Raw genomic sequence first — 26934 nt, 5'->3', positions numbered from 1 at the left:
GTGCCTGTTTGATTTTCATTATAGCCACAAGGCCTGGAACTCTCTTGGTTGCCACATTGTTTTCTTTATCCTGAGCAACCAGAACATGGGCTCCATGGTTAATTACATGGGAGCAGAAATCTCATTGCTGAAGGGAACTGTACTGAACTCTTCCTGATACCAGTTGCATCTTGTTTTATTCTTTCTTCACCCTGTACCACTTGCTTGGATTGTCCCATATATTTCCTTCTTCAAAAATAAAATAAGCTCTATTTATGTTCGCCAAACTATGTGTCTTATAGGAGAGAATTGCAGAGCTAGAGAGAAAACTTTCATAGGGCAATGGTGTCAGTAGCTTGATGGGAGACTGTGAAGTAGGATGCTCACCAGGGTTCCATAACCTGTTACTAGTGTAATCAGAGTAAAATAATGAAAAATATTATCTTTCTTAATTTTTATATGCACAGATGTGCTTAAGAAATAAACGCAAGGGTTAGTAAGAAGGCACCATAAGTAAAGGTTCTGGATGTAAAGCTTGACAACCTTAATTCAGTCCTTGGCACCTATGTGGTGAAAGAAGAAAACCAACTCTTTCCAGTTGTCCCCTGACCTCCACATGCATGCTGTGGTATGAGTGGCCCTCCCTCTCACATACATACATGCACACGCAATTTATTGTAACAAGTTTTAAAAATTAACATGAAAATTAAATTTATGTATTCAATACTTTTATATTAAAAATATCCGTCACAAGATTCATTGCCAGCACTTGTACTAGGCTTGTGTTGTAGCTCACTGGTAGTGAGGCCCTAGGTTCATTCACCACAGCACATACCCATACACAAAATTAGGCAAGGAAAGAAGGAAGATCAATAAAAATGGAAATTTATAGTACTTAAATGTTTTTAAAAACGACTTAAAGCAAAAGTGTCAGCATTGTCATTTGTGCTGCATGAGATAGTGTGCATATCACCTGACCAAAAGTAAACCTATGAAGTTACAGTCTTTCTACATTTATTTATATGTGTGTGGCTGCTTTGCCTGCATGTATGTTTGAGTGCTGCATACATGCACTGCCTGCAAAGGCCAAAAGAGGGCATTGAAGTTAGAGATGGTTGTGAGCCACTACGTGGGCTCTGGGAATTGAACCCAGGTCTTCTGGGAGAGCAGCCAGTGCTTAACATCTGAGCCATCTCTCCAGATCCATTTTTCTACATTTTGCACAAAATTGCACAGTATCAATTTAGAGTGTATAGTGAAAGTTAAGATTGTATATGGTGATACCTTTAAAGCAAACACAAGCAGTATAACTCAGAACTCAGTAGTTAAACTGAAACTGGCTTCTAAAACATACTCAAAAAAATTTTTTTTATTTTTTAATTTTTTTAAAATTTTTTTTATTATTTAATTTATTTATTTATTAAAGATTTCTGCCTCTCCCCGCCACCGCCTCCCATTTCCCTCCCCCTCCCCCTCCCCCGATCAAATCCCCCTCCCTCATCAGCTCGAAGAGCAATCAGGGTTCCCTGACCTGTGGGAAGTCCAAGGACTGCCCACTTCTATCCAGGTCTCGTAAGGTGAGCATCCAAACTGCCTAGGCTCCCCCAAAGCCAGTGCGTGCAATAGGATCAAAAATCCATTGCCATTGTTCTTGAGTTCTCAGTAGTCCTCATTGTCCGCTATATTCAGAGAGTCCGGTTTTATCCCAGGCTTTTCCAGACCCAGGCCAGCTGGTCTTGGTGAGTTCCCAGTAGAACGTCCCCATTGTCTCAGTGTGTGGGTGCACCCCTCTCGGTCCTGAGTTCCTTGCTCGTGCTCTCTCTCCTTCTGCTCCTGATTTGGACCTTGAGATTTCAGTCCGGTACTCCAATGTGGGTCTCTGTCTCTGTCTCCTTTCATCGCCTGATGAAGGTTAATATTCAGGAGGATGCCTATATGTTTGTCTTTGGATTCACCTTCTTATTTAGCTTCTCTAGGATCATGAATTATAGGCTCAATGTCCTTTATGGCTAGAAACCAAATATGAGTGAGTACATCCCATGTTCTTCTTTTTGGGTCTGGCTTACCTCACTCAGGATAGTGTTTTCTATTTCCATCCATTTGTATGCAAAATTCAAGAAGTCCTTGTTTTTTACTGCTGAGTAATACTCTGATATGTATATATTCCATACTTTCTTCATCCATTCTTCCATTGAAAGGCATCTAGGTTGTTTCCAAGTTCTGGCTATTACAAACAATGCTGCTATGAACATAGTTGAGCATATACTTTTGTCATACTCAAAAATTTAACAGAAAAAAAGAACTAGAGAATAAAGCAGGGGAAAAACAAAGCAGTAATGAAACAATGGACCTAATGTAATAATAATTATATAATGTTTACCCTTGTTGTGAGGCAAAAACCATTGAAGAAGATACAAAGAAGGACCCAGCTATTATGTAAATAAGATGTATTTGAAATATAAAGAAATATAATTTAGACCCTGGCATGGGTTTAATCCCAGCACTTGGGAGGCAGAGGCAGTGCATCTCCGTGGGTTTGAGACCAACGATATGCCAATATGATCAACGCAGTTCTTCAGTTGAGGTTCGCTCTTCTCAGGTGATTCTAGAATGTGTCAAGTTGATGATAAAAACTAACTAGAACACAGTCAGAAAAACAGGCAATCCCAGTACCCAGATGGGAAATAGGTAATGTTGGGGTAGCTTGTGGTAGGATGTTGCTGGTCTGATTGTAGGGAGTCAACTACAGCTCGAAGTAAGAGGCTGACAGTAGTATCAGGATAGTTCAGTTGACCCCTAACTCGGTTAGAAGGCTTGGTAGCCCCTATCCAGAAGGAAAAACTAGGAAAGAAACCTGAAATAAAAACCAAGACCCTAAGAAGATTAAGAGTTATACAGAGGCCCACATGTATATGCTGCGCATGATGAGAGAACATAGACTAAGAGGAAGATCAGGAGAATAGAACAGTGAAGACATGTCTGAGTAGTCAGGTGGGATGGAGCAGAGAGCAATACAGGTGAGTCTGGTGTGGAGGGTGGGTGGAAATGAGAAGAGTGAATCCAGGCAAACTTGCACAGCCTCCCCAACACCTGTAATGACAAAGCCTCAGTCTGCCCTCCTGGAGCTTCCAACCCAGCATCATGGTGCTCCTGTGGAGATGTAGCAGGGCACAAAGCAATCGACCTTGTTTTTCTAGTAAGTGAAAGATAAATAGTAAGAGCAGACATTAAAGTGGTCACGCTCATAGCTGAAGTTCCTGTTTCTCTGTCCTTCCTGATCCTCTTGGGGTTTTTTAAGATGTGAGAATGGACTAGCTGCATTCTTTGTGGTTGGCCTCTACTTTAGCCCAGCTCATTCTCACCTGTGAAAACACTTGTTTAGAGAGAAAGTCAGCAATGTTGGGTCTCATTAGCACCTCTAACTGCAGTGATTCAAACCACAGCCATGCGAGTTTAATAGATCCCTGTGTTAAAAAAAAAAAAAAAAAAAAAAAAGTTTGTTTTAAGTTTGGAAGATCCTTAAAAATGTGCACTTATCTAGCCATGTCCCAGTAATCTCACTCTTAGCTGTTTATCCAAGAAAAGCTAAAAACATTGCTCCACAAAGACTTGTTCAAGAATGATCTTAACGAATTTATCCATAAATAGCTAAATATGCTAAACAACATACTAATCTATCAACAAGTAAATTTATAAGCAGATTACGGTATATCTGTGCACTTAGCAGTAAAAAGGAATGAAGTATTGATATACACAGACACATGGCTAAATTATTCTGAATCCCTGAAAACATAGAGTCTAGAAAGCCAGACTCAAAGGCCTACCTATTAGAGAACTGATCTGTTCTGTGTCTTGCTGAAAACACATTTTTTCAGAAATGAAGAAATAGTAACTGCACAGACTCTCCCCCTTTCCAGGATTAATCAGTAGGGGCCACGTTAGATACTAGTGAAAGTGATACCAAACCCAGTCTCTGTCTTGTGAAGACAACTTAAGGAGAAGTGATCTGCTGTGCCTGTGCACTAATGTGAATTTCTATCTTAACCATTAATAACAAGGCTCCTTCACCACTATCAATGAAAGCCAGTGAAAACCCTGGACTTCCACCCTCACCTGGCAGTAATGAGATGGCACTTCTCACCCCACTCTCAGCAAAATATCAGGGAGATACTTTCTAAAATACAGTATATTTTTTCTGAGACAGGGTTCCTCTGTAGCTTTTAAATCTGTCCTGGAAATTGCTCTGTAGAGCAGACTGACCTCAAACTCAGAGATCCATCCACCTGCCTCTGCCTCCTGAGTGCTGGGATTAAAGGTGTGTGCCACCACCGCCCCATCTCTAAAATACAAAATTTGAAGAGGACCCAGAACCTTATAACGTAATATCTCAAATTTCCAGGGTACAATGAAAATAAAATCATTCAACATACCAAGAACTAGAAAAAAAAATCTCAACCAATAAAGACAATTAGTAGATACATTTTTCACACAAAGATTCACACAAAAATACTTCATCACGCAATTAAATAATATGTATAAAAAAAGTGAAAATGGGTTTAGCAAAGAAATACAAAGTGAATAATTAAAAGGAAACACTACAACTAAAACAGTGAACAAAAACATTTAAAGTCAGTGTATAGACTTACCAGTAGAATGTAAGAATGAAAATATGAATTTGAAATCAGAATAATCTAATATTGTTCAATTTGAAGAGCAGAGAAAATATACCTTAAAAATGAACCATGTCTTAGGATCTTATAGGGCTGTAACAAAAGGTCTATCATTCATATCATCAGACACAAAAAGGAGAAAAAAAGATAAGGCTGAAACATACTTCAAGAAATAGTAATAGGAGCCGGGTGGTGGTGGTGCACAACTTTAATCCCAGCACTCTGGAGGTAGAAGCAGGCAAATCTCTGTGAGTTCAAGGCCAGCCTGGCCTACAGAGTGAATTCCAGGATAGGCTCCAGAGTTGCACAGAGAAACTCTGTCTTAAAGACAGAGGGGGAGGGTATAAATGTATAGATTCCATAAACTGAGCAAAACCATATCCAGAATGCACAGAGAATAAGGTGATGAATATAAGCCCTCACACATCAGTCATTATATTAAATGTGAGTGGTCTTGTAGCACAAATAGTAAAAACCCAGAGACAGATACTGCGGTTCAGCCTGAAGATCAGAAAGGCAAAACAGCCAGGCACTGGCTCTTATCTCTACCTCAGACCGAAATGGTAATCCTGCCTCCATGAATCCTCAAAATGATACTGTGTGAGAGCTATCTCCTCTCGTCTTAATTCCTCTCTAGTACTTTGATTAAAAGCTTGCACCACCACAGTCTGGCCTTTATGGCTAGCTAGTGTGGCTACGGGGTTTAAACGTGTGTGCAACCACTACCTGCCTGGACTGTATGGCTGACTAGTGTGGGTACTTTGCACTTGTTAAAACACAAATAAAATACCACTTCTATGGTCTAACTTTTTGTCCCCAAATTGTAACAACCAAAATATCCTTTAATAAGAAATGATTAAGCTTCAATACATCCATCACGTGGTACGTTATTCAGTAAACATTAGGGAGCTACTCACATGCACAGCCTCTTCGCATCCTGTTGAACCAAAAAAGCCAATCTCAAAAGGTCACATACTGAATTATTCCATTTACAAGAACAAAATTTTATTTACATAAAGATAAAAATAGGTTAGTTGCTAGATGAAAGTGAAAGGAAAGCATGTGTTACTCATTATGAAGTGGTGTGTTTATGGTGCTGAAATAATTCTGTATGTTCATTGTGGCCATAGCTATACCAACTCCCAAATTTATATTCTACTATATAAACTAACCATTGCAGATAAGCAAGATGCATTGTAGCTCTAAAGTAAAGAACTGGCATAACATTTATGAGGCCCACAGTAATGCAAGATAAAATAAAGAATAAAGAGGTAAATTCATACAGGCTAAGCCAGCTGGAACTCATCTGTCTCCTTGCTCATTAACACGCTGCTCATTCAGTCTCTTACCTTGCTGTCCTTCATTGTTTTCAGAGTTGTCTTGAGGCTTGATTAGATGTGCTAGGTTACAGAGGCCAGCATTTTATATAACATGCACATATATTTTCCTCATTTCTTTTCTAACATTTCTGTCACAGCAAATGGAGTTTAGGATTGTGCACTTTTTACTGTGACATTGACCTTTTGCCATTTACTAGGCTATTGTAGGTAGTCCTTTAGATGTCAGCTAGATATTGAGCTATTTGAAAATACTTGTTTCTTAAAAAATGATCATAAGAGAAAATGCTTCCTGAGAAGTACCACATACCCTTCAAAAAGTAATGTAATTAAGATTCTGAATTCAAACCTACTAAGGTTCAAAATTCCAACTCTGTGTGGTTAAATAACATCTAAGTCTTAACAAATTACTTCTCCTTTCTAAAACATTTAAAATTACAGTAGATGATAGTGTTACTTAGATTGTTGGTTCCTGAAAGACGTTTATTAAGCACTGATACTCGACAAGGAAGTCTGTTCTAGGTAGGAAATGATGATCCGTGGTGGAAATGCATCTGTCCTAATCATCATAGAGCTTATATTTTCCAAGTAAGAAAAATGACCATGCAATTAAACTTACGTGATATGTGCTATAGAGAAGAAATATAAGATCCTAGGAGAGCATAAACAGAGTCTGAGTCAATCAGGATCTTCACAAAGGCTTCTCTGAAGAAGTATTTTTCAAAAATAAATCCTGAAGAATGAGTATTAATGGAACAAAGCTTCAGAGGTTGAAGCTGAGCTACGCAGTGGGAGCAACTCCTGTGCATCAAACAGTTGGGTGCATCAAAGAAGGGTATTGAGGCTCAATACTCATGTACAAGTAATGAACAAGGAAGAAGTCAGTGAGGCAAGTGGGCTATATAGGAAATAGAGCACACTGGACTCTGTAGAGTAAGTTAAGGATTTTGGACTTTAATCCTAGATGTGGTAAGATACTACTGAAAATGTTGTGACATCACTCACTTATACTGAAGTGGATTAGAAGGTTCAAAGAGTACTCCAGTAGTCTGAGAGAAGGGAAATGGTCACTTTGCCTGTGAGAGTCAGTGCTTTGTGCCAAAGAAGGGGTTGAAAAATATCTAGCTTACCACCATGGTCTAAAAGAAATAATCAACACTACTAACTCTTAATTCTTAGTTTTAGTAATAGGTGAATTGGTTACATATTGGAAATTGCTCCTACTTGCAATGATATTAACAGTTGATGTTAATTAGGAACCACTCGTTATTTTAAATAATGGTGTTTGTTTTGACTTATTAACAAATATTATTAAGAGAAAAATTTTAGAATGTGTACTTGATACTAATTTTTATTTGGATATGCAGGGTGAGAGGGATGGGGCTCAGTTTTCTGGATTTTGCACCTAGAAAGACAGCAGTGCTGTTTTGGAAGCACTGTAGACAGTTAAGAGCTGCACAAACAGGGAAATTAGTCTTCCTCAGAGATATGCCCCAAATTGGTTATCTAGTTTCCAGTGATCAGCCCTAAAAAGATATACATACAAGCAACACTAAACAGTCTCAGCAATTATGTTTATAGTTTTGTTCATTTCTGTAGATAAAGATGTGCCTTTAATCCCAGCACTCGGGAGGCAGAGGCAGGCGGATCTCTGTGAGTTCGAGACCAGCCTGGTCTACAAGAGCTAGTGCCAGGACAGGCTCCAAAGCCACAGAGAAACCCTGTCTCGAAAAACCAAAAAAAAAAAAAAAAGAAAAAAGGTTGTGTAATGAAAATTAAATGAAATAAGACATGAATTTGAGAGATGGTAATGAGAAGTATTGGAGGAGGAGAGGCAAGCAGAAATGATTATATTGCATTTAAAAGTAGAATAAATTAGTTAAGTAAAGTATAACTTAAACAATGGAAAAGAACCTGATTGGTGCCAGAAGAGCCTTTTGTAGTTCAAGATTGTTCCTGTTTACAAGATCTTCAGTAACTGAGCAGAAGGGATATTATTTGCTGTAAAATGCTAAATAATTGATTTAGGAGTTCATCATTTTCATGCTAGGAGATCAGGTGTTTCACAGTCACAGATATTCACCAGGTATAGTGGCACACAAATACTGCTCTCTTTTATTCTGCCTACCATATTAGCCCCAGTGACTCCTGTTTTACAAATGGCATAGGTCATATATCTAAAATATAATAAGCATTGTTTAGGCCAAATATACTCCATTGTGGTTTTGGTAGCTGTATGGATTCAGAACGTTTAATCCTTGTGTTCATTGGATCCAGTTATGAGAAGTATAGAAGGCAGGCATAGCAAATCTGTATACAACTGAGATGAGTAAACAACCTTAGCAAAGGGAACCAAAGTATGTAATAGTCACAGTAGAGTGGCAATTAAGTTGAAACGGCCAACACTTAATATAAGAAGCAGGTTGTGAGAATAGCTATTTTTTCTGTTGCACCAGTGGGAAAAGACTTAAGGCTAAGGGTGTCTTTATGTGGGGGTTTAAAGATGTCTGTGAATTCAATGTGTCCAGAGTGTAATATGACTTTCTGGGGTGGAAACTGGACAAAAGCTAATGTTGTGTGGTATAAACAGTATTGAGAACAAGATGACTGTAGAATAGAATTGTCTGGATGATGAAAGGATTGAAAACTATTATTTAAGAAACATGGTGAAACTGAGGCAATACTTTTTGAAATCTGAATAGTTCTCCAAGGAAACCTTGTTCTGGTGATCACAAATGAGGGGAGAAACCAACACCAGCCAGGTCATCAGGGCATTGTCTTATACACAATAAGCCACTAGAATTGTCTGAAGAGGGGTTGGCTGGCTCCAGTGAGAAGCTGGTGAGCACTCTGTGGTTGGAATAGCAGACGGATGTGAACTAATCTGTAATATTTGGGAGGATAAGCTACAGGAACCATTATGGCTGAGACTTCCTTTCTCAGTTCTTAGAGTAGGGTTTAAGAACCTACACTTTGAAGCTATCAGAGTCCCGATTAGTTTCTAGATCTTTGGAGAAGTTTCTTCTTTGGACCTTGAGTTCCCAAAATTAAAATTGAGAAGTTTTTATTTTATGGCTTTTTTCTATACCTAAAATTATGTGAAATTCCAACAGATTTTAAGATCAAATAATGTTGAGAGGAGGAGATTGATTGTTATATATATATATATGATTCTACCAGAGAGCTTTTAGACCTAATAAACACTTTAAAGGCACTGGATACAAAATCAGACAATAGTCCCTGTCTGACTACAGTAAACATGTTGAGATCAAAATCATGAAAACAACCTATGCACAGTAGCTTTAAAAAGACTTTGGAATAAACCTAACTGTGGACGTCAAAGACCTATACTACAAACACTTTAAAATGCTGAAGAAATGGAAGATGACAGTAGATAGAAAGACTTCCCATACTCTTGAATGAGCAAAATTTATATTGTAAAATGGCTGTATTTGCATAGCAATCTATAAACCCAGTGTAATCCTCCATCAAAATTTCAATGACTTTCTTCACAGAAATAGTCAATCAGTCCTAAAATTCATATGAAAGCACACAAGATCCAGAAACAGCTAAGCAAGGTTTTCTACAGAGCTGTAGTAACCAAAAGAAATGGTACTGGCATAAAAACAGACACAGTGGGCCAGGGAAATAGATCAGCAGGACAAAGTGCTTGCTGTCTAGCCCAGTGGCCTCAGTCCTTCCTGAAATCCATGTAAAAAGCTAGGTGTTGTGACCATCTATAATCTCTGCACTTCTGCCAGAAGATGGGATTTAAAACAAGAGAATCTGCTGGAAGCTAGTCTGAGTACACTGGCCATAGCCAAAAGAGGAGAGACCCTGCCTCAAACAAAGTAGAAGATGAGAACCAAAGTCCTGAAAGTTGTCTTCTGATTTTTATACATGTATCAGAGCACACTCACTCTTACATTCACACACACACATGTACATCCACACACAATAAATTAAAATTGTTTTCATTTTTAAAAGACACATAATTCAGTGGAATAAAAGACCAAGTTATAAACCCACAAAGCTACAACCACCTGATTTTAGATAGATGTCAAAGCACATTGGACACAAGGTAGCCTCTTCTACAAATGGTAGTGGAAAAAAATGGAATGTCTACATGGAGAGAAATTTAACTAGGGCTCTATCTCATCTCTTGCACAAAAATTAGCTGAGAATTGACCAGAAACTTCAAATATAAGACCTGAAACTATTAGGGAAACTCTAAAAGAGGAATAGGAAAGGACTTTCTCCAAGGGATTCCAGAGGCTCGGAAGTAAAACCCAAAATTGACAAGTGGGATTATATTATATTCAAAAGTTTATGCACAGTTCAGGAAACAGTCTTGTACAAAAATTTTAAAAACAAAAAAGACCCTACAGAAAAAAAAAGTGTTAGCTCTACTTCTGATATATAAAGAATTCCAAAAAGAAAATTCCAAAAAAAGAAACATAATCCAATCAATAAGTGAGCTAATAAAACAGCTTTCAAAAGATGACATACAAATGGCCAATAAACATGAAAGAAATGTTTAATAACCTTAGCCAAGAGAGAAATTCAGTTTAAAGCTACTCTGAGATTTCATTTGGAATGACTATCATTAACAAAACAAATGGCAGACGCTTTCAAAGTGAAATGAGCCTTATACACTGTTAGTAGGAATGCAAGTTAATTCAGCCATTGTGGAAATCTTCAAGAAGCTGAAAATGGAATGTCCATGTGACTGAGTACTACTTCTGGGTATGTACCCAAAGAACTCTTACGTTGTCATTAAGTACAGACAAAGATGCACATCTGTGTTGTTAGAGCACTATTCACTGTAACCAAAATATGGAGCCAATTCGTTCACTACCAAGTAGCCAGAGAAACTGGTATATTTGTACAATGGCAATTTATTCATTCATAAACTAGAATGAAATTGTTCCATTTAAAGGAAAATAGATATAATTAAAGATTACCATATAAAGTAAAATAAGACATACTAAGAAAGATAAATACTGGGTGGGTAAGGTGTCTCAGTGGATAAAGGTATTTATTGCCAAACCTGACATCCTGAGTTGGGACTCACGTGGTAGAGGGGGAGGACTGACTCTGACAGGTTGTCCTCTGAATGTCACTTATGTGTCATGTGTATACATATATACACACACACAAATACATAAATGTTTATTTTAAATGATAGTTTGGTCCCATGCAGACTCCCCAGCTGTCAGTTCAGAGTCCAGGAGCTCCTACTAACTTGGGTCAGCTGTCTCTATGGGTTTCCCCATCGTGATCTTGCCCTCACTTTGCTCACATAATCCCTCCTCCCTCTCTTTGACTGGACCCCAGGAGTTCAGGCCAGTGCTTGAGTGTGGATCTCTGAATCTGCTTCCATCAGTTTGGATGAAAGTTCTATGATGACAATTTGGGTAGTCTCCAATCAGATCACAGGAGAAGGCCAGTTCAGGCACCCTCTCCACTATTGTTAGGAGTTTTAGTTGGGGTCATCTTTATGGATTCCTAGGAATTTCCCTAGCACCAGGTTTCTCCCTAACCCCATAATATCTCCCTCTATTAATATATCTCTTTCTTGCTCTCCCTCTCTGTACCTTCCCCAATTTGACCATCCCGCTCCCTCATGTTCTCATACCCCATCCTCTCCCCTTTTTCCCCCACCCACCCCAGTTTACCCAGGAGATTGTATCTATTTTCTCTTCCTAAGGTGATTCGTGCATGTCCCTCTTAATAAGGGTCCTCCTTATTACCTGGCTTCTCTGGGGCTGTGTATTATAGCCTGGTTATTCTTTCTTATGAGTGAGTATATACCATGTTTGTCTTTCTTGATCTGGGTTACCTCACTCCAGATGATTGTTTTCTTGTTCCATACATTTGCCGACAAATTTCATGATGTCATTGTTTTTTACAGCTGAGTAATACTCCATTATGTAAATGTGCATTCTTTTTATCCATTATTTGGTTGAGGGGCATCTAGGTTGTTTGCAGGTTCTGACTTTTATGAATAATGCTACTACGAAAATAACTGAGCAAGTGGCCTTGTAATATGATTGAGTTTCCTTTAGGTATATGCCCAAGAGTAGTATTGCTGCATCTTGAGTAGATTTATTCCCAGTTTTCTGAGAAACTGCCATACTGATTTCCAAAGTGGCTGTACAAGTTTACACTCCCACTAGCAGTAGAGGAGTGTTCCCCTTACTCCACATCCTCTCTAACATAACCTATCATAAGTTTTTTGATCTTAGCCATTCTGACAGGTGTAAGATGGTATCTCAGAGTCATTTTGAGTTGCATAAAATACTGGCAAATGGTTGTTGGATGGTATCCAACAACCCATCAAAAAAAATCATCCACATTGATCAGGTAAGATTATTCCCAGAGATGCAGGGATGGTTCAACATACGAAAATCTGTATATTAAAAAATGGAAAGAAGAAGTCAACATGATTATCTCATTAGATGCTGAAAAAGCCTTTGACAAAATCCAACACCCCTTCATGATAAAGGTCTTGGAGATATCAGGGATACAGGGAACATACCTAAACATAATAAAGGATATATACAGCAAGCCAACACCAAACTAAATGGAAAGAAACTCAAAGTGATTCTACTAAAATCAGGGACAAGACAAGCCTGTCTACTCTCTCCATATCTGTTCAATATAGTACTCAAAGTTCTAGCTAGAGCAGTAAGACTACAAAAGATTAAGGGAATACACAATAGAAAGGAAGAAGTCAAACTTTCGCTATTGACAGATGATATGGTAGTATACATAAGTGACCCCAAAAATTCTACCAGGGAACTCCTACAGCTGATAAATACCTTCAGTAATGTGGCTAGATAAAAAATTAACTAAAAAAAATAAATAGCCTTCCTATATATAAATGATAAACGGGCTGAGAAAGAAATCAGAAAAACGTCATCCTTTTTAATAGCCACAAATAATGTAAGATATCTTGGGGTAACTCTAATCAAATAAGTGAAAGACCTGTACAACAAGAACTTTAAGTATTTGAAGAAAGAAACTAAAGAAGATATGAGAAAATTGGAAGATCTCCCATGCTCTTGAATTGGTAAGACCAACATAGTAAAAATGGCTGTCTACAGTTTCAGTGCAATCACCATTAAAATCCAAACACAATTCTTCACAAACCTCTAAAGAACAATACTCAACTTCATATGGAAAACAAAAAGCCCAGGATGACTAAAACAATCCTGTACAATAAATACAATAAAAGATCTTCTGGAGGCCACATCATTCCTGACTTTAAGCTCTACTATAGAGCTATAGTAATGAAAACAGCTTGGTATTGGCATAAAAACAGACACATGGACCAATGGAACAAACAGAAATCTGTGACATTAATCCACACACCTATGAACTCGTGATTTTTGACAAAGAAGCCAAAATTGTACAATGGAAAAAAAGAAAGCTTCTTCAACAAATGATGCTGGCTTAACTGAATGTCAACATGTAAAAGAATGCAAATAGATCCATATCTACTGCCATGCACAAAACACAAGTCCAAGTGGACCAAAGACCTCAACGTAAATCCGGTTACACTGAACCTGATAGAAGAGAAAGTGGGAAGTAGACTTGAATGCATAGGCACAGGAGACCACTTTCTAGGTATAACATCAGCAATACAGACACTAAGAGCAACAATTAATAAATGGGACCTCCTGAAACTGAGTAGCTTCTGTAAGGCAAAAGACATGGTCAATAAGACAAAATAGCAGCCTACAAAATAGATAAAAATCTTCACTAACCCCATATCTGACAGAGGACTACTCTCTAGAAATAATTCAAGAAACTAGACATCAAAATACCAAATAATCCAATTTAAAAATGGGGAACAGGTCTAAACAGAGAATTCTCAACAACAAAAAAATTCAAATGACAGGAAGACATTTGAGGAAATGCTCAACATCCGTAGTCATCAGGGAAGTGCAACTCATCCTACTTTCTTATACACCCTAGGACTATCTGCAGAGAGGTGACATCACCCCTGATGGGCAGGCCCCTGCCACATCAATCACTGATTAAGAGAATGACCTGCAGGCCAGTCTGGTGGAGGCACAGTCCATATTGAGGGTCCTCTTCTAAAATGACTCCAGCTTGTATCGAGTTGACATAAAAGCAGCTAATACAGTTTTCATCGATAAAGGGCCAGTACTTAAAGGAGGACAGTAAAGAACGGTGGAGGGAGGAGGACATATACAAAAACTGGATTGGATTTGAAGAGTAATGACACCTGGCACACATAATTTTTTTTAAAAAGTCATATACTGTCTTATGTATTGAATTCTGTAGAGTCTGACCTGAGGTCCCAGAGTTCATCCCAGCAAGCCACACAAAGGAGACTGCCTTCTTTGTATTTACATTAGTACACCCTGAAGAAAAATGGTACTTCTAAAATCCAGAAGCTGTCAGCTATGGGAAAAGAATATAGGAGTAGCATGAGAACAAACCTGATTTACGTAACATTTTACCGTTTTTCTTTCTTTCTTTTTTCTTTCCTTCTTTCTTTCTTTTTTTAGGTAAATGAAGAAACATTTGTTTCCCAAACCACATTTACAGCTTCTGGACAATGAGATTAGCATTTCAGCCAGTATTACCACAACAGCCATTTACTGTTTGTTTTTGTTTTGTTCTGTTTTTTCTTTAGCCAGCATAAAGCTCTTGCAGAATCCATTGGGTTTTAAGAGACATCAATGAAGCAGTGTTTGTTTGGCCTATGACCAGTTCACTTCTGTCCCCTAGAGACAAAGTTTCTCAAAGTCTTCAATAAAGAAATGTGTAAATGGAGCTGCACTTTTGTTTCCCTGTCACCCAGACCCCAATAAACACACAGAAACTATATTAACTACAACACTGTTTAACCAATGGCTTAGGCATAGTCCTAGCTAGATCTTACACCTTAAATTAACCCATTTCTATTCATCTGTGTATTGCCACAAGGCTGTGGCTTACTGATGCAACATGTTACTCCTTTGGCAAGCTACATGGAGTCTCTCCAACTCTGCCTATCTCTCTGTCTCTGTTTGGATTTCCCACCTGGCTTTTCTTTGCTAAGCCATTGGCCAAAACAACTTTATTCATTAACCAATAAAGACAACATATATACAGAAGGACATCCCACATCATCTCCCATTTTCTGTTTAAATAAAATGGAAAGTTTTAACTCTAACATAGTAAAATTACATAAAACAATTTTCAAGCAAGAATTATAATTACAATATTTAGTCTATTTGTATCTGACAAAATTAAAGAAAATATTCTATCATGTATTTTATATTTGTGAGTCTAAAATTTTACATCTAATTTATCTCTTATCATAACTAAGGAGAACTATAACTATTTGTTTTCAACTGCATCAAAGACCCCAGAAGGCTATAATGTTACCCAAGTAAACGGGAAGTGCATTGTAATCAAATTCCAAAATTATAGCATTAACAGAGACATCTCACTGCCTGGACAGACACCCAAATTTCTTTCTTCTGTAACATTGGAGCATCCATCTTCAGCCTACAGACCCATAGTAACCTGCAGGCTTCTCCATGAAGCAGGAAATTTGAAAGACTGTTTTTTTTTTCCTGAAATTCACCTGCGTTTATTTTTCCACAGTTTTTATACCAAATGTAAACTGGGGGAGAAGGTAAAGAAAGGTTTTATTAACATGGCACAAAAGGATAACTCACACAGTCAATGATAGAGACATCAAATCTTGAGCATTGTCATCTAGGTAGCTAAAGTGCTTCAAGTCATGTATGTGTGCTGAAGACTGCCTTTCCCTCAGCGACCTCATAGTAACAATAAAAGGAGCAGAAGTACATTTACATATCCTGACCATTCATCAGGTGGCATGGAATTATCTTAATTCCAAAAGAACCAAGAAATCACCTCCTGAGTTAGATATGTAACTATGCTTGTCAATCTCCAAACTCTGACCGACAAGGTGGAATTTTTTTTTTTTAGAAAAAAAAATTTCCGCCTCCTCCCAGCCTCCCATTTCCCTCCCCCTCCTCCTGCCCCTCTCCCCCTCCCCCACTCCTTTCCCCCTCCCTCTCCAGTCTGAAGAGCAGTCAGGGTTCCCTGCCCTGTAGAAAGTCCAAGGTCCCCCCCTCCCTCCATCCAGGTCTAGGAAGGAGAACATCCAAACTGGCTAGGCTCCCACAAAGCCAGAACATGAAGTAGGATCAAAACCCCGTGCCATTGTCCTTGGCTTCGCATCAGCCCTCATTGTCCGCCATGTTCAGGGAGTCCGGTTTTATCCCATGCTTTTTCAGTCACAGTCCATCTGGCCTTGGTGAGCTCCCAAGAGATCAGCCCCACTGTCTCAGTGGGTGGGTGTACCCCTCGTGGTCTTGACTTCCTTGCTCATCTTCTCCCTCCTTCTGCTCCTCATTGGGACATTGGGAGCTCAGTCCAGTGCTCCAGTGTGGGTCTCTGTCTCTATCTCCATCCATCGCCAGATGAAGGATCTATGGTGAAATGAAAGAAAGACTGTTTTGCCTATATTAACTGTTTGTCAGTCACTTTCTTCTGTGTCCTGCAGAATGTCTAGTAGACTCTTTCATGAAGCAGGAATGCTGAAGGACTCTCTTACTTTCTTTTAGCAAGTTCTTGTACAGTTTATACAACATGACAAGCAGCCCAAGCAAGAGCAATTTGTTACCCAAATGACTATGTTTGTCACATTGGAGGAAAATTCCATAATGAGTTTCTTCAATGCCCATCAACCTCTCTGAAGTAATTGGTGCTGCCAGAAGCAGACATGTCTCACTGTTGAGAAAAGTCTAAGTATCTGAGTTCTTAAAACATTTTAGATGCTGTATTTTATAAGTCTTTGAAGTCTTTGAAGGTTATCTATCTAACTGAAATATATTATGTATAACCAAACAGCCTACCTAACATGACTAAAAGTTTGACTATTATAGATGACTATCTATTAATCTGTATTTCTTAATTATACGTTACATTTTTAAATGAGCTGTAGATAAATATAACACCTTAAACAAGAGTATATAACAAAATTGACCTTAAATTTAAATCAGTAAACCAAAGTATTCATTTCTATATTATATCCCCCCCCTTTTTAAAAGAGATTGACCGTAACCAGTAACCACATATAATCAACCCCCTTTAAATGAAAACAAACATTTAGAAGGGCATACCACATCGGAGATGCCCAATATGGAGGAGGAGTGAGTGCTTGATCAGGAAAGCTCACCGTGGACTTTAGAAGGAACAGACCAGGGTCAAGGCCCCATTCTTCTATGAAATAACTGTGAAATCTGGGTCTGTTGCTTGAAATCTCTGAAATTTGATTCCTTAATCTGTAAAACTTATATGAAATGGGTGAACCAAGGATATTGCCTAAATTGAAAACCCCAGTAGGCATTACTTTTTATCCTTCTTCTGTGTTGTTACTTTCTTGTTATTGTTACTGCCTTTGTAGATACAACCCTCATAAGGGAAAAAGAAACAAATAAAAACTCAAGGGTGAGCAGAACACTTGCTCTGTTCCCTTGGTTATGTGGTTAAGTAGGTTCTTATGGGTGAGATAAACAACTAATCATATAAAGACCATTAATTTTATATCTCAAAATTCTTTTTTCCTCTAGATTTATGACTGTATTCTTAAAAGATAGAATTGTCTAGATAAAACACTTCTAGGTAATCAAAGGGTTTCTTTAAAAAACACCTTCATTCATGAATAGTGCTTATTTTAAACATTATGATGAAAACAGTATAATCTTGTTGAAAAATATGAAAATTGGTAAAAACTGAAAGTGTCTAACATTAACCAAAAATGGGTCACTCATATTTTTCTATAGTATTTGAAAGAACCAGAAAGTTTTATCTCTAGTGAGTTAACTTTAAAATGTTGTGATCAAACATACAAATTACATTCTGTCTAAAGACCCAATAATTTTATAATAAGTAAATACAATAATCTGCTAAAGGACAAGAATGGGAAAGAAAATGAGGTAAATACTTCATTTAATCTGGAGAGCAGATAATTGAGATGTAGCTAAAAGTTAAAATTTAAACTAGCAGGAAGAATGCCAGAAGAAAATATGTGCCACCAAACCCTAAAAGGCTTGAAAATGAGTGTTGCAAACAATCTCAGAAAATAAGAATAGAAGGCAGGCCCAGTGCCCATGCCTGTAATTCCAGCTCTCAGAAGGCTGAGGCAGGAGGATTGAGAATTTGAGTCTATTGTGAGCTACAGTGGAAGAAAGAGAAGAAATGGAGAGAATAGGAGGGCGATATAAAAAGATATAAATATAAAAGGTCGTGTGGTGACCTGGAAAGAGTAGGGCTGGGGCTGTAGAGATGGTTCAGTGGTTAAGGATATCTGCACTGCTCTTGTAGAAGATCCAGATTTGACTCCGGGCACTCACTCTGGATGGCTTCCAACTGTGTGTAACTCCAGTGCCGGAAGTTAGTCTGAATAAAGGCCAGTTTAGGAGCTAGAGAGATGACTTCAGTGGCTAAGAGTGCTTACTACTCTTGAAGAGGATCCAGATTTAGTTCCCAGAACTCACATGGGAGCTCACAACCACCTGTAACTACAGTCCCAGAGGATTCCACACTATCTTCTGGCTTCTTTGGGCACCAGAATATACTCAATGCACATAACTTTTATATAAAAATTTTGGTGTTTTTTTTTTCAAGACAAGGTCTCTCAGTAGCTTTAGAGCCTGTCCTGGAACTAGCTCTTGTAGACCAGGCTTCCCTCAAACTCACAGAGATACACCTGCCTCTGCCTCCCAAGTGCTGGGATTAAAGGCGTGCGCCACCACCACTCAGCCTATAAAAATATTTTAAAGAGGTGGTTTTAGATGTCCTGTATGCCTGAGGTCTCACCTGCTTTGAGTATATCCAAGTATTTGTCCCTCTCCAGCCCTCATACAAAAAAATTGAACCAATTATTCAGGACCTGGAAACTTAACCAGCCATACAGAAATATGAATGACTCATTAAAAACCTTCTCCCTGATCAGTGACACTTGGACTTGAAACCTCTGCCTTTTGGGCACCATGTTACACACTTGAGGTTTGGAGAATACAAAATTATGTATAGTGAAACTGAATAACCCAAGAAAATAGACTTAAAAATATTAATAGTTGATGTCTTCCACTGGGGAGGAAACTGGGTCTCTCCCTAATCAGTCATATTGAAGCTTGTCAGACAAATCTTGTAACACAGTTTTTTTCCTTTTTATTAAAAATTTCCACCTCCTCCCATTTCCCTCCTTCTCCCCCCACTTCCTCTTCCCCTCCCTCTCCAGTCCAAAGAGCAGTCAGGGTTCCCTGCCCTGTGGGAAGTCCAAGGTCCTCCCTCCTCCATCCAGGTCTAGGAAGGTGAGCATCCAAACAGACTAGGCTCCCACAAAGCCTGGATCCAGTCTGTATATGCTAAATGATTTACCTGGACATGAATCTTTAGTATGTTTAAAAAGCAAAACAAAAGAAAAAACACTCAAGATTACTATGTTTAAGGAAAGTCTCCAATATAAAATACATAAAGAGAACTCAGAAGAAGCAGAGGTCTTGTAAGATATGAAGGAAAAATCTTTTTAAAAATGAATTAATCCCAGCACTCGGGAGGCAGAGGTAGGCGATCTGTGAGTTCGAGGTCAGCCTGGTCTACAAGAGCTAGTTCCAGGACAGGTTACCAAAAAAGCTACGGAGAAACCCTGTCTCGAAAATCAAAAAAAAAAAAAAAAAAAAAGGATTTCTTCTTTAAAACATGCAGTTTCGCAGAATTAAAATAAAATTGGTTAAATGAAAATCATCATGGAGGAGCAAGCGCTGGCCTCCCGAGAACGAGAGCTTGAGTTTTTCTAAATTTTAACTTTTCATCTATAAAACCAGGATAATGACATGTCTACATTATAGGTTTCTGAGAGGCCAACATCACATAAAAAGGCAGGTGCAGCGCATATGCCTGTAATCTTACTAGTGGCAAGATGGCATCAGAGACAGGCAAAACCTTGGAAGCTTACATCCAGTGAGAGACCCTGTCTCCAAAGAAAGGAGAAGAAAGGGTTTGAGGATCCACACAGTGTGACCCTGTGTGTTAGAAAAAGAACTTTTTTTCCATTTTATAATAAGAAATGTAAATTTTATCCTAATAGAAATATTTAAATTAGGCATTTTTAAGATCCATTCTCATGTGAAACAGTGTATAAATGTATAAACTTTAGTTCATATAAAATTTTAATGTAGTTAATTTAGTACTAGCTCCATGCCGAAGCATTTTATGTTCATTAGCTAATGTAGCCTCTCAGAAACCTATAATGTAGACGTGTCATTATCCTGGTTTTATAGATGAAAAGTTTGAATTTAGAAAAAGAAATGTCCCCAATGTCACCTGACCAATAAAGGCAAAACTGGGATTTGAACTGGTCACCTCAGAGCCCACACACTTGAATGTCTCATTGCCTCAAGTAAATTTTCAGAAATTGTTTATGATTCTAGAAATGTTCCAGATCATGTCTGTCTTGTTTTCATGTCCTCACTGAAGCACACTCACTGTTTTTTCATTTCCAGGTTCACGTTCCAGATGAAAATAATGCTGTTTTGGGAAGAAATACAAATAAACAAGTTTTTGAAGGATTGACAACTGGACTTCTCAGAGCTGGTGCTGTGGTTTTTAGCTGTCTGATTGCCAACCGACCAGATGGAAACAGCCGGCCAACTACACCAAAAATACCAGCACAGGAAATGAAGAACAAACCCTCACAAGGTGATGCTTTTAACAGTCGAGTTCAAGACCTTATCAGGTAAAATTGCTACATTTCTTTTTTTAAAAAAATTGTTTTGCTTAAAAATACTATAATAATTTGAACTTAGGAATTTCGATGCAGTTGTAGTTCTTGCAGCTCTGTCCATAAATTCTTGGTAGAGTCTGTACTATCATGTACAGAAAGAAGGCAAAGCAAATAGAGCTCAGCTGCCACTCTCAAATGTGCCAGATCCCACAGCTCTCAATGGCAGCATTCTGCTCAGAAGCATCTGAGCACCCCCTCAGTCCCACATGCATTCAGACTTAATAGAACAAGAGGTACCGTTTATGGAGCTCTTCTTACAGGAAGATGCTGGAGTCTTTGTAGCCCTCGAAGAATACAACTTCTAATTTAGGCTAGATGAGGAAATTGTTCAAGGAGGTTAAGTGCTTAGACCACGGTTATGTAATGAGTTAGAGAGTAGGGAGGAGAGTGGAGACTGGAGCTCACATCTAGTTAGATTCCTCAGCAGCACACTTTACTCCACACAGATGTGGCCGTTTCTGACACCTGTTCAGTGCCTGCCCTGCTTCCTGCAAAGGGCTCCTTTGCTCCAGGGAAATTTACTCTTACTTTAGCATCTGAATTTTTTTCCCCTTGTGAATCTTGAATCAGGTAGAATGTTTAATTTCCCAGCGGGGTTCCATCTGGTGTTAATCAGTTACTGCTCCACCAGTCCGCAGGCCTTCTGTGGTCTGCACTGGTCTTTGGATGCCAAATCCCTGCAATTTGTTGTTCTGTGAAACTTATGTAGGTTAATAGAGAAAGAAAATGCCCTCCTCCGCATTTGTTTCTTTCACAGCTCTTAATTCCCCGACTTCTTGTCCTGCTTTTTAAGAGTTGTTTCATTCAGCATGTCCCTTACTCTTGATTACTTTCTTCACTTACCCTTCCATCTGCCTGCCCACTTTCCCGAGTCTGTTTATTGCCGGAGAGCACCAGGCGCTTTGGGTCCACAGCCGTTAATCTTAGAACACTTGACTTTTACCCTCCCTGCCCTTTCTCTCAGTTGCTTGATCCCATTCAATTTCCTCATGTCCTTTTGGTCACTGTAGGACTTAGCTGTCCCTGCTGCTGAATGTCATTGTGTCCCAGCATTCTCCATTAGGCTACGCTGTGATGCAGCAGCCCTGCATTCCTATCAGCCAGACAGTTGAGTCACACACCTTGACTGTGATGAGGCAGAAGGCCCAGCCTAATGCTTCAGTGCAATTACAGCCCCTTCTAGGAAGAACGCTTTTTCACATGTATAACTTCAGTTGCAAATCCTTCTTAAAGGAAAAAGGGATCGTGAGGGGAAAGTAACAGTGTTCTTTTATCAAAGCAGATAACTGGTATGGCTTTTAAAAGATGATTGACAAGCTCAGTACTCGAGAGTAAACCCTGACATAGGTCTCTTTCTCCTCACCTGGCACAGAACAGGCATGAATGTATCTTTTTCAGTGTTTAAATGTTCTATTATTTTTTTAAATACATTAATGTGCACAAAAACAATATTGTAGATACTGTATTCTAACAATTGGTAACTATTTTTCTCTCTAAATCTTAGACTTTGGGGTTTTTTTCTTATTATGAAGAGAACAAATGCCACAGCTAGAACTACATCCTTACTTTCATCCCTTTTACTCCATTTGCTCTCTTCTGAAATCTACATCATTGTGTTGGAGCTAACATACATCATTTTCTTGCTTGTTCTGTGTGTCTGTATGAGCATGTTAAATATAATAAACTATATTTTCTACTTTAAAGTTTTATGTAAATACTCATAGTATGTTGGGGGAGGCTGCTCGTTCATTCCTGGCTTCCCAGACCCAAAATAATCACACAGAAATCTGTATTAATTGCGATACTGTTTATCCAATAGCTTAAGCATATTTCTGGCTAACTCTTATATCTTAAATTAACCCATTTCTATTAATCTGTGTATCGCCATGAAGCTATGGCTTATTGCCAAGGTTCCGTGCATCTTTCTCCAGTGGCTCCATGGCTTCTCACTGGCTCTGCCACCTTTCTCTTAGCATTCAGTTTAGTTTTCCCCACCTAGCTCTACTCTGCCCTATCAGAAGCCAAGGAAGCTTCTTTATTCATTAACCAATAAAAGCAACACATGTACAGAAGGACCTCCCACACCAATAGTATTTTGACAATTATTTGATGCAATTAAATTCAGTATGTTCTAATGTTGATAATTTTACCTGCTCTGCTCTATGAATAAGTCCGTAATATTTATTTACCCATTTCCGTAGGAAAATAATTCCTCCTTTGACTATTCACTAAACAAATGGAGCCTTAAACTTCACAGACATGTTATGTATTTGTATGAGTTTGAAGGCCATGTGCTTACAGGAGGAATTTATGGGTGATAAGATAAATGAATATTCATCTTTACCAGATAATGCCACACTGTTTTCTATAGTAACTGTATAATTTTCTATTTCTATCATCAAAACCTTAGAGTTCTCATTTCCCATATCCTCGCTTTTGTAATTGCCATAGGTATCAAATGGTAAGTAATTGTTATCTTCATTTATATTGTACTTTCCATTTGTGAGGTGGAGGGTTGCTCATCAGCATTCTGTCAATCAGAATTTGATTGTATAAAACAGAAACCACTGTAACAAATTGAAATTGAAAGGATTTAATATAGGAAATTAGACACCTACAAATTTATCTATGCTGGAGCTCCAGGACCTCCCAAAACAATAATGTAAAACTGCAGGACTATTATATCCAACTTAAATTGGACCAGAGACCTTAACTAGTGCCCGGAACTCTGAAAGTACTAGAGGAAAATAGAGGGAAACGCCAAAGGCAACAGTTTACTCAGTAGTGTTCCAAACACAGGAAACCTACAAGTAAAGAGGAGACTCCTTGGATCACTGTTGACTGAGTTTTCTGTCCGGCCGATTCCTGCAGTCATATAGCCCCAAAGAAATCACACAGAGGTCTATATTTGAGGTAAACTGATTGGCCCAGTAACTCAGGCTTCTTATTAACTAATTCTTATAACTTATATTAGCCCATAATTCTTGTCTGAGTTAGCCACGTGACTTGGTACCTTTTTTGGTGAGGCAGTCACATCTTTCTTCCTCTGAGGCTGGGTCACGACTGCAGAATGCACTTCCTTCTTCCCAGAATTCTTATTGCCCGGCTTCTACTTCCTGCCTGGCCAATCAGCATTTATTTAAAATATAAGTGACTGACAGGGTACAGACCATTGTCCCACAGCAGACCACAAAACAAAAACACATGACGGGGCGGGGGGGGGGGGGTATTGAAAGAAGAAGATAAGAAATTGTGAGGTGGTCAGTGAGACCAGAATGCTGTGTGTGTGTATATATGTGTAATTATCAAAGAATAAATTGATTTTTCAAAGTGTATCTGAAAGCATCATTTTGTCTTCTAAACCCCTATGTTGTGGCGAATTTGGTTCCCTAATCCTTAAAAAAGTACTACTTGATAGGACTGTAGCCAGGTGGTGGTGGCACATGCCTTTAATCCCAGCACTCTGGAGGCCGAGACAAGTGGATCTCTATGAGTTCAAGGCCAGCCTGGTCTAGAGAACAAGTTCCAGGACAGCCAAGGCTACACAGAGAAACCCTGTTTGAAGTGGGGAAAAAGACAGATTCTTCAGAACAGGGAAGTGATTAAAGAATAGCCGATTATTTCATGCCAAATCCTAGACTATTGGTTCACAAGCTGCTTTATTCAAAACTATGTTCTGTCTGCATGTTGAGGGATACAAACCTGGATGTGGTAAGATTTATCATGGAAAATGAAGACATTGTCACCTGTGCAGATTGAGACATACTGTTCTCTCTCACTAGCTATGTGGTGAACATGGGTCTGATTGACAGACTGCATGGCTGCTTCCTCTCAGTGCAAGGCCCAGTGGATGAGAATCCCAAGATGGCCACATTTCTGCAGCATGCCACAGGATTCTTACGTGGGATGTGTACCCTATGCTTTGCTGTGACTGGAAGGTAAGACTTGCATGTTGGAGCATCTCTTAAGCTTTGCCTATCTTTGAATTTCACTACTGTGCGTTACTCACTCAGCTCATCCCCTCTCTTTCCCTTGTCATTGGTTTTCTACATTGAGACATGGGTTGCATTTTTCATAGGGTGGGATACATATTCCTGCCAGAGTCTGCTTTCTCACTGGTGTCATGAACTTGACTGTCTAAGACGTGAGTCATCCACTTCCTCTTCTGCTGAGATCCAGAGGTGTCGAGTGCTTCTCTGGCAGTCAGTTAGTCTGCGACAAATCATATACCAAGCCAAATCAGGCCATTAGCCCAGAACAGCACAGTTCACCAGCAAGAAATCTTGCTGCCTTCACCTCCTTTTAGTTAATCTCCTAAACTTTATTTTCTCTACTTTTCCTTCCAACAAAGTACCGAAGCAAAAGAGCCGTCCAACCACAGTAGCTCTCTGGAGGCACTTGTAACTCATGGCTGCGACCAAAGCAACGTGCCAGAAACTACTGTGGACTTGAGCACTGCCCTGTAAGGTATCCTCAGAAATGATCATTCCCAGGCCAACAGGGTGGTTCAGGAGTTAAAACCCACACAAGCCTGATGGCCTGACTTTAATCCCCCAATCAGGGTCGAAAGAGAAAACTGACTCCCAAACTTGTTTTCTGACTTCCACATGCGCATTGTTGCATGCATGTGCTCAGGACACACACACACACACCACACACACACCACACACACACACCACACACACACACCACACACACACCACACACACACACACCACACACACACACACACCACACACCACACACACCACACACACACACACACACACACACAAAATTAATTAATTAAACAGTCACAGTTCTCCAGAAAGGGCAAGGAATCTCCTGAGTGTGAGTCATCCACAATAGTGACTTGGTGTTTCGATAGGAATATGATACATCCCTGAAGCATAGCAAAGACATTCAGTAAGTAGTTTACTTAAAATTAAACTCTAAACAGTGCTTAATTGTATTTCAGATTTTCTTTCACTGTACATTTTAAAGGCTTTTCATAAAGAAAACAAGTTATTTGAAGTTTATAAAATCTAGCCTCTTAAAGAAACCTGCCCCACCTGCACCCATGGTACACGGAATGCAAGTGTGCACTGTGTTTTGTGAGAAAAGCATTTCTTCTAAAATGAACATTGGTTTAGTCCATTGCAAATAAGATCCCTAAACCCACCTAATCTTCCTTACTCTGACCCAGTCCCTCACCTCTGTGACATTCATAGGAAGATTAAAACTGTCTGAGACTTCAGGAAAGCAAAGATAGCCTGTGTTGAGTGTCTCTCATAGTTACTTTCTATCCATGAATATAGACAAAGCCTGCCTTTCTGAGAATAGAATCAGGAAATAGTTGCTACAACACTGGGAAGAGTCTGGGGCAGGAACAGCTCTGTCTGCGCATTGACACCAGTTTCAGGCACCACTCTGCCCACTTAGTTCTTACCTACTGTTCTTTCAGACAACAAACCCCTTCAGGTCCTGACTCTTATCGGCAATGCACAGTATTGCAAACTTGCCAGCATTTTGTCTATGTTGCCTGTGCTCATTTTGAATTTAAATGACCATCACCAAGGTAAGTATATGCAGTTAGTGTATAATTTGTGGTCTTACTTTGTTGCCCCTCTGGCCTGGAACTCCTTATATAGCTCAGGCTGGCCTCAAATTCAGAGAGATTGGTCTACTTCTGCCTCCCCAGTGCTAAGATTAAAAGACGTAGCCCATCTCACCCTGTCAGTAGGCTGACTCTTCAAGTGCGCCCGACAAGTAGAAGGAAAATGCATTGCAGTATATGGTAAAGCAGACAGAACTGCTGCCTTTAACCTGCCTGACAGTCCTATTTCTCCACCTAAGGATGTTCTCTGCCGAAGATCAGGGGAACTAACACACACAGGAGTGACCTCCAACAAAAAGCTAGTGAGTGATACTCTGGCTTTCCTGTCCCTCAGTGGAACGATTCTGAGATATTTTCACTATGGTCTCACAAGGTTCCCGGCAATAGCATATTCATCCATAATTTCTTGTTCAGCTTTTTCACCTGCCCTACCTTCTCACCCACACACAAGAATGTATTTATACCCATATCCTTGTTTAAAAATCTGCTTTGGGGGCAGCCCAA

At 39.1% G+C, this 26934-nt stretch overlaps 1 protein-coding gene across 1 annotated transcript in view; it reads left to right on the top strand.

The window, feature by feature from the left end:
* Positions 1-26934, top strand: part of Scaper (S-phase cyclin A associated protein in the ER) — a 343723-nt gene that overhangs the window by 269832 nt on the left and 46957 nt on the right. Inside the window, exons 26-27 of the mRNA XM_041638504.1 lie at positions 20554-20786; positions 24617-24772. Coding sequence (XP_041494438.1) covers positions 20554-20786; positions 24617-24772 — 389 coding nt within the window. The remainder of the gene's footprint in view (positions 1-20553; positions 20787-24616; positions 24773-26934) is intronic.

Source organism: Microtus oregoni, unplaced genomic scaffold, assembly GCF_018167655.1.
Source record: "Microtus oregoni isolate MIOR12 unplaced genomic scaffold, Mior012 000055F_ref0000237, whole genome shotgun sequence".
Classification (NCBI taxonomy): Eukaryota; Metazoa; Chordata; class Mammalia; order Rodentia; family Cricetidae; genus Microtus; species Microtus oregoni.
The sequence above is the reverse complement of the archived record's forward strand: the minus strand, read 5'-3'. Positions and strand labels throughout refer to the sequence as shown.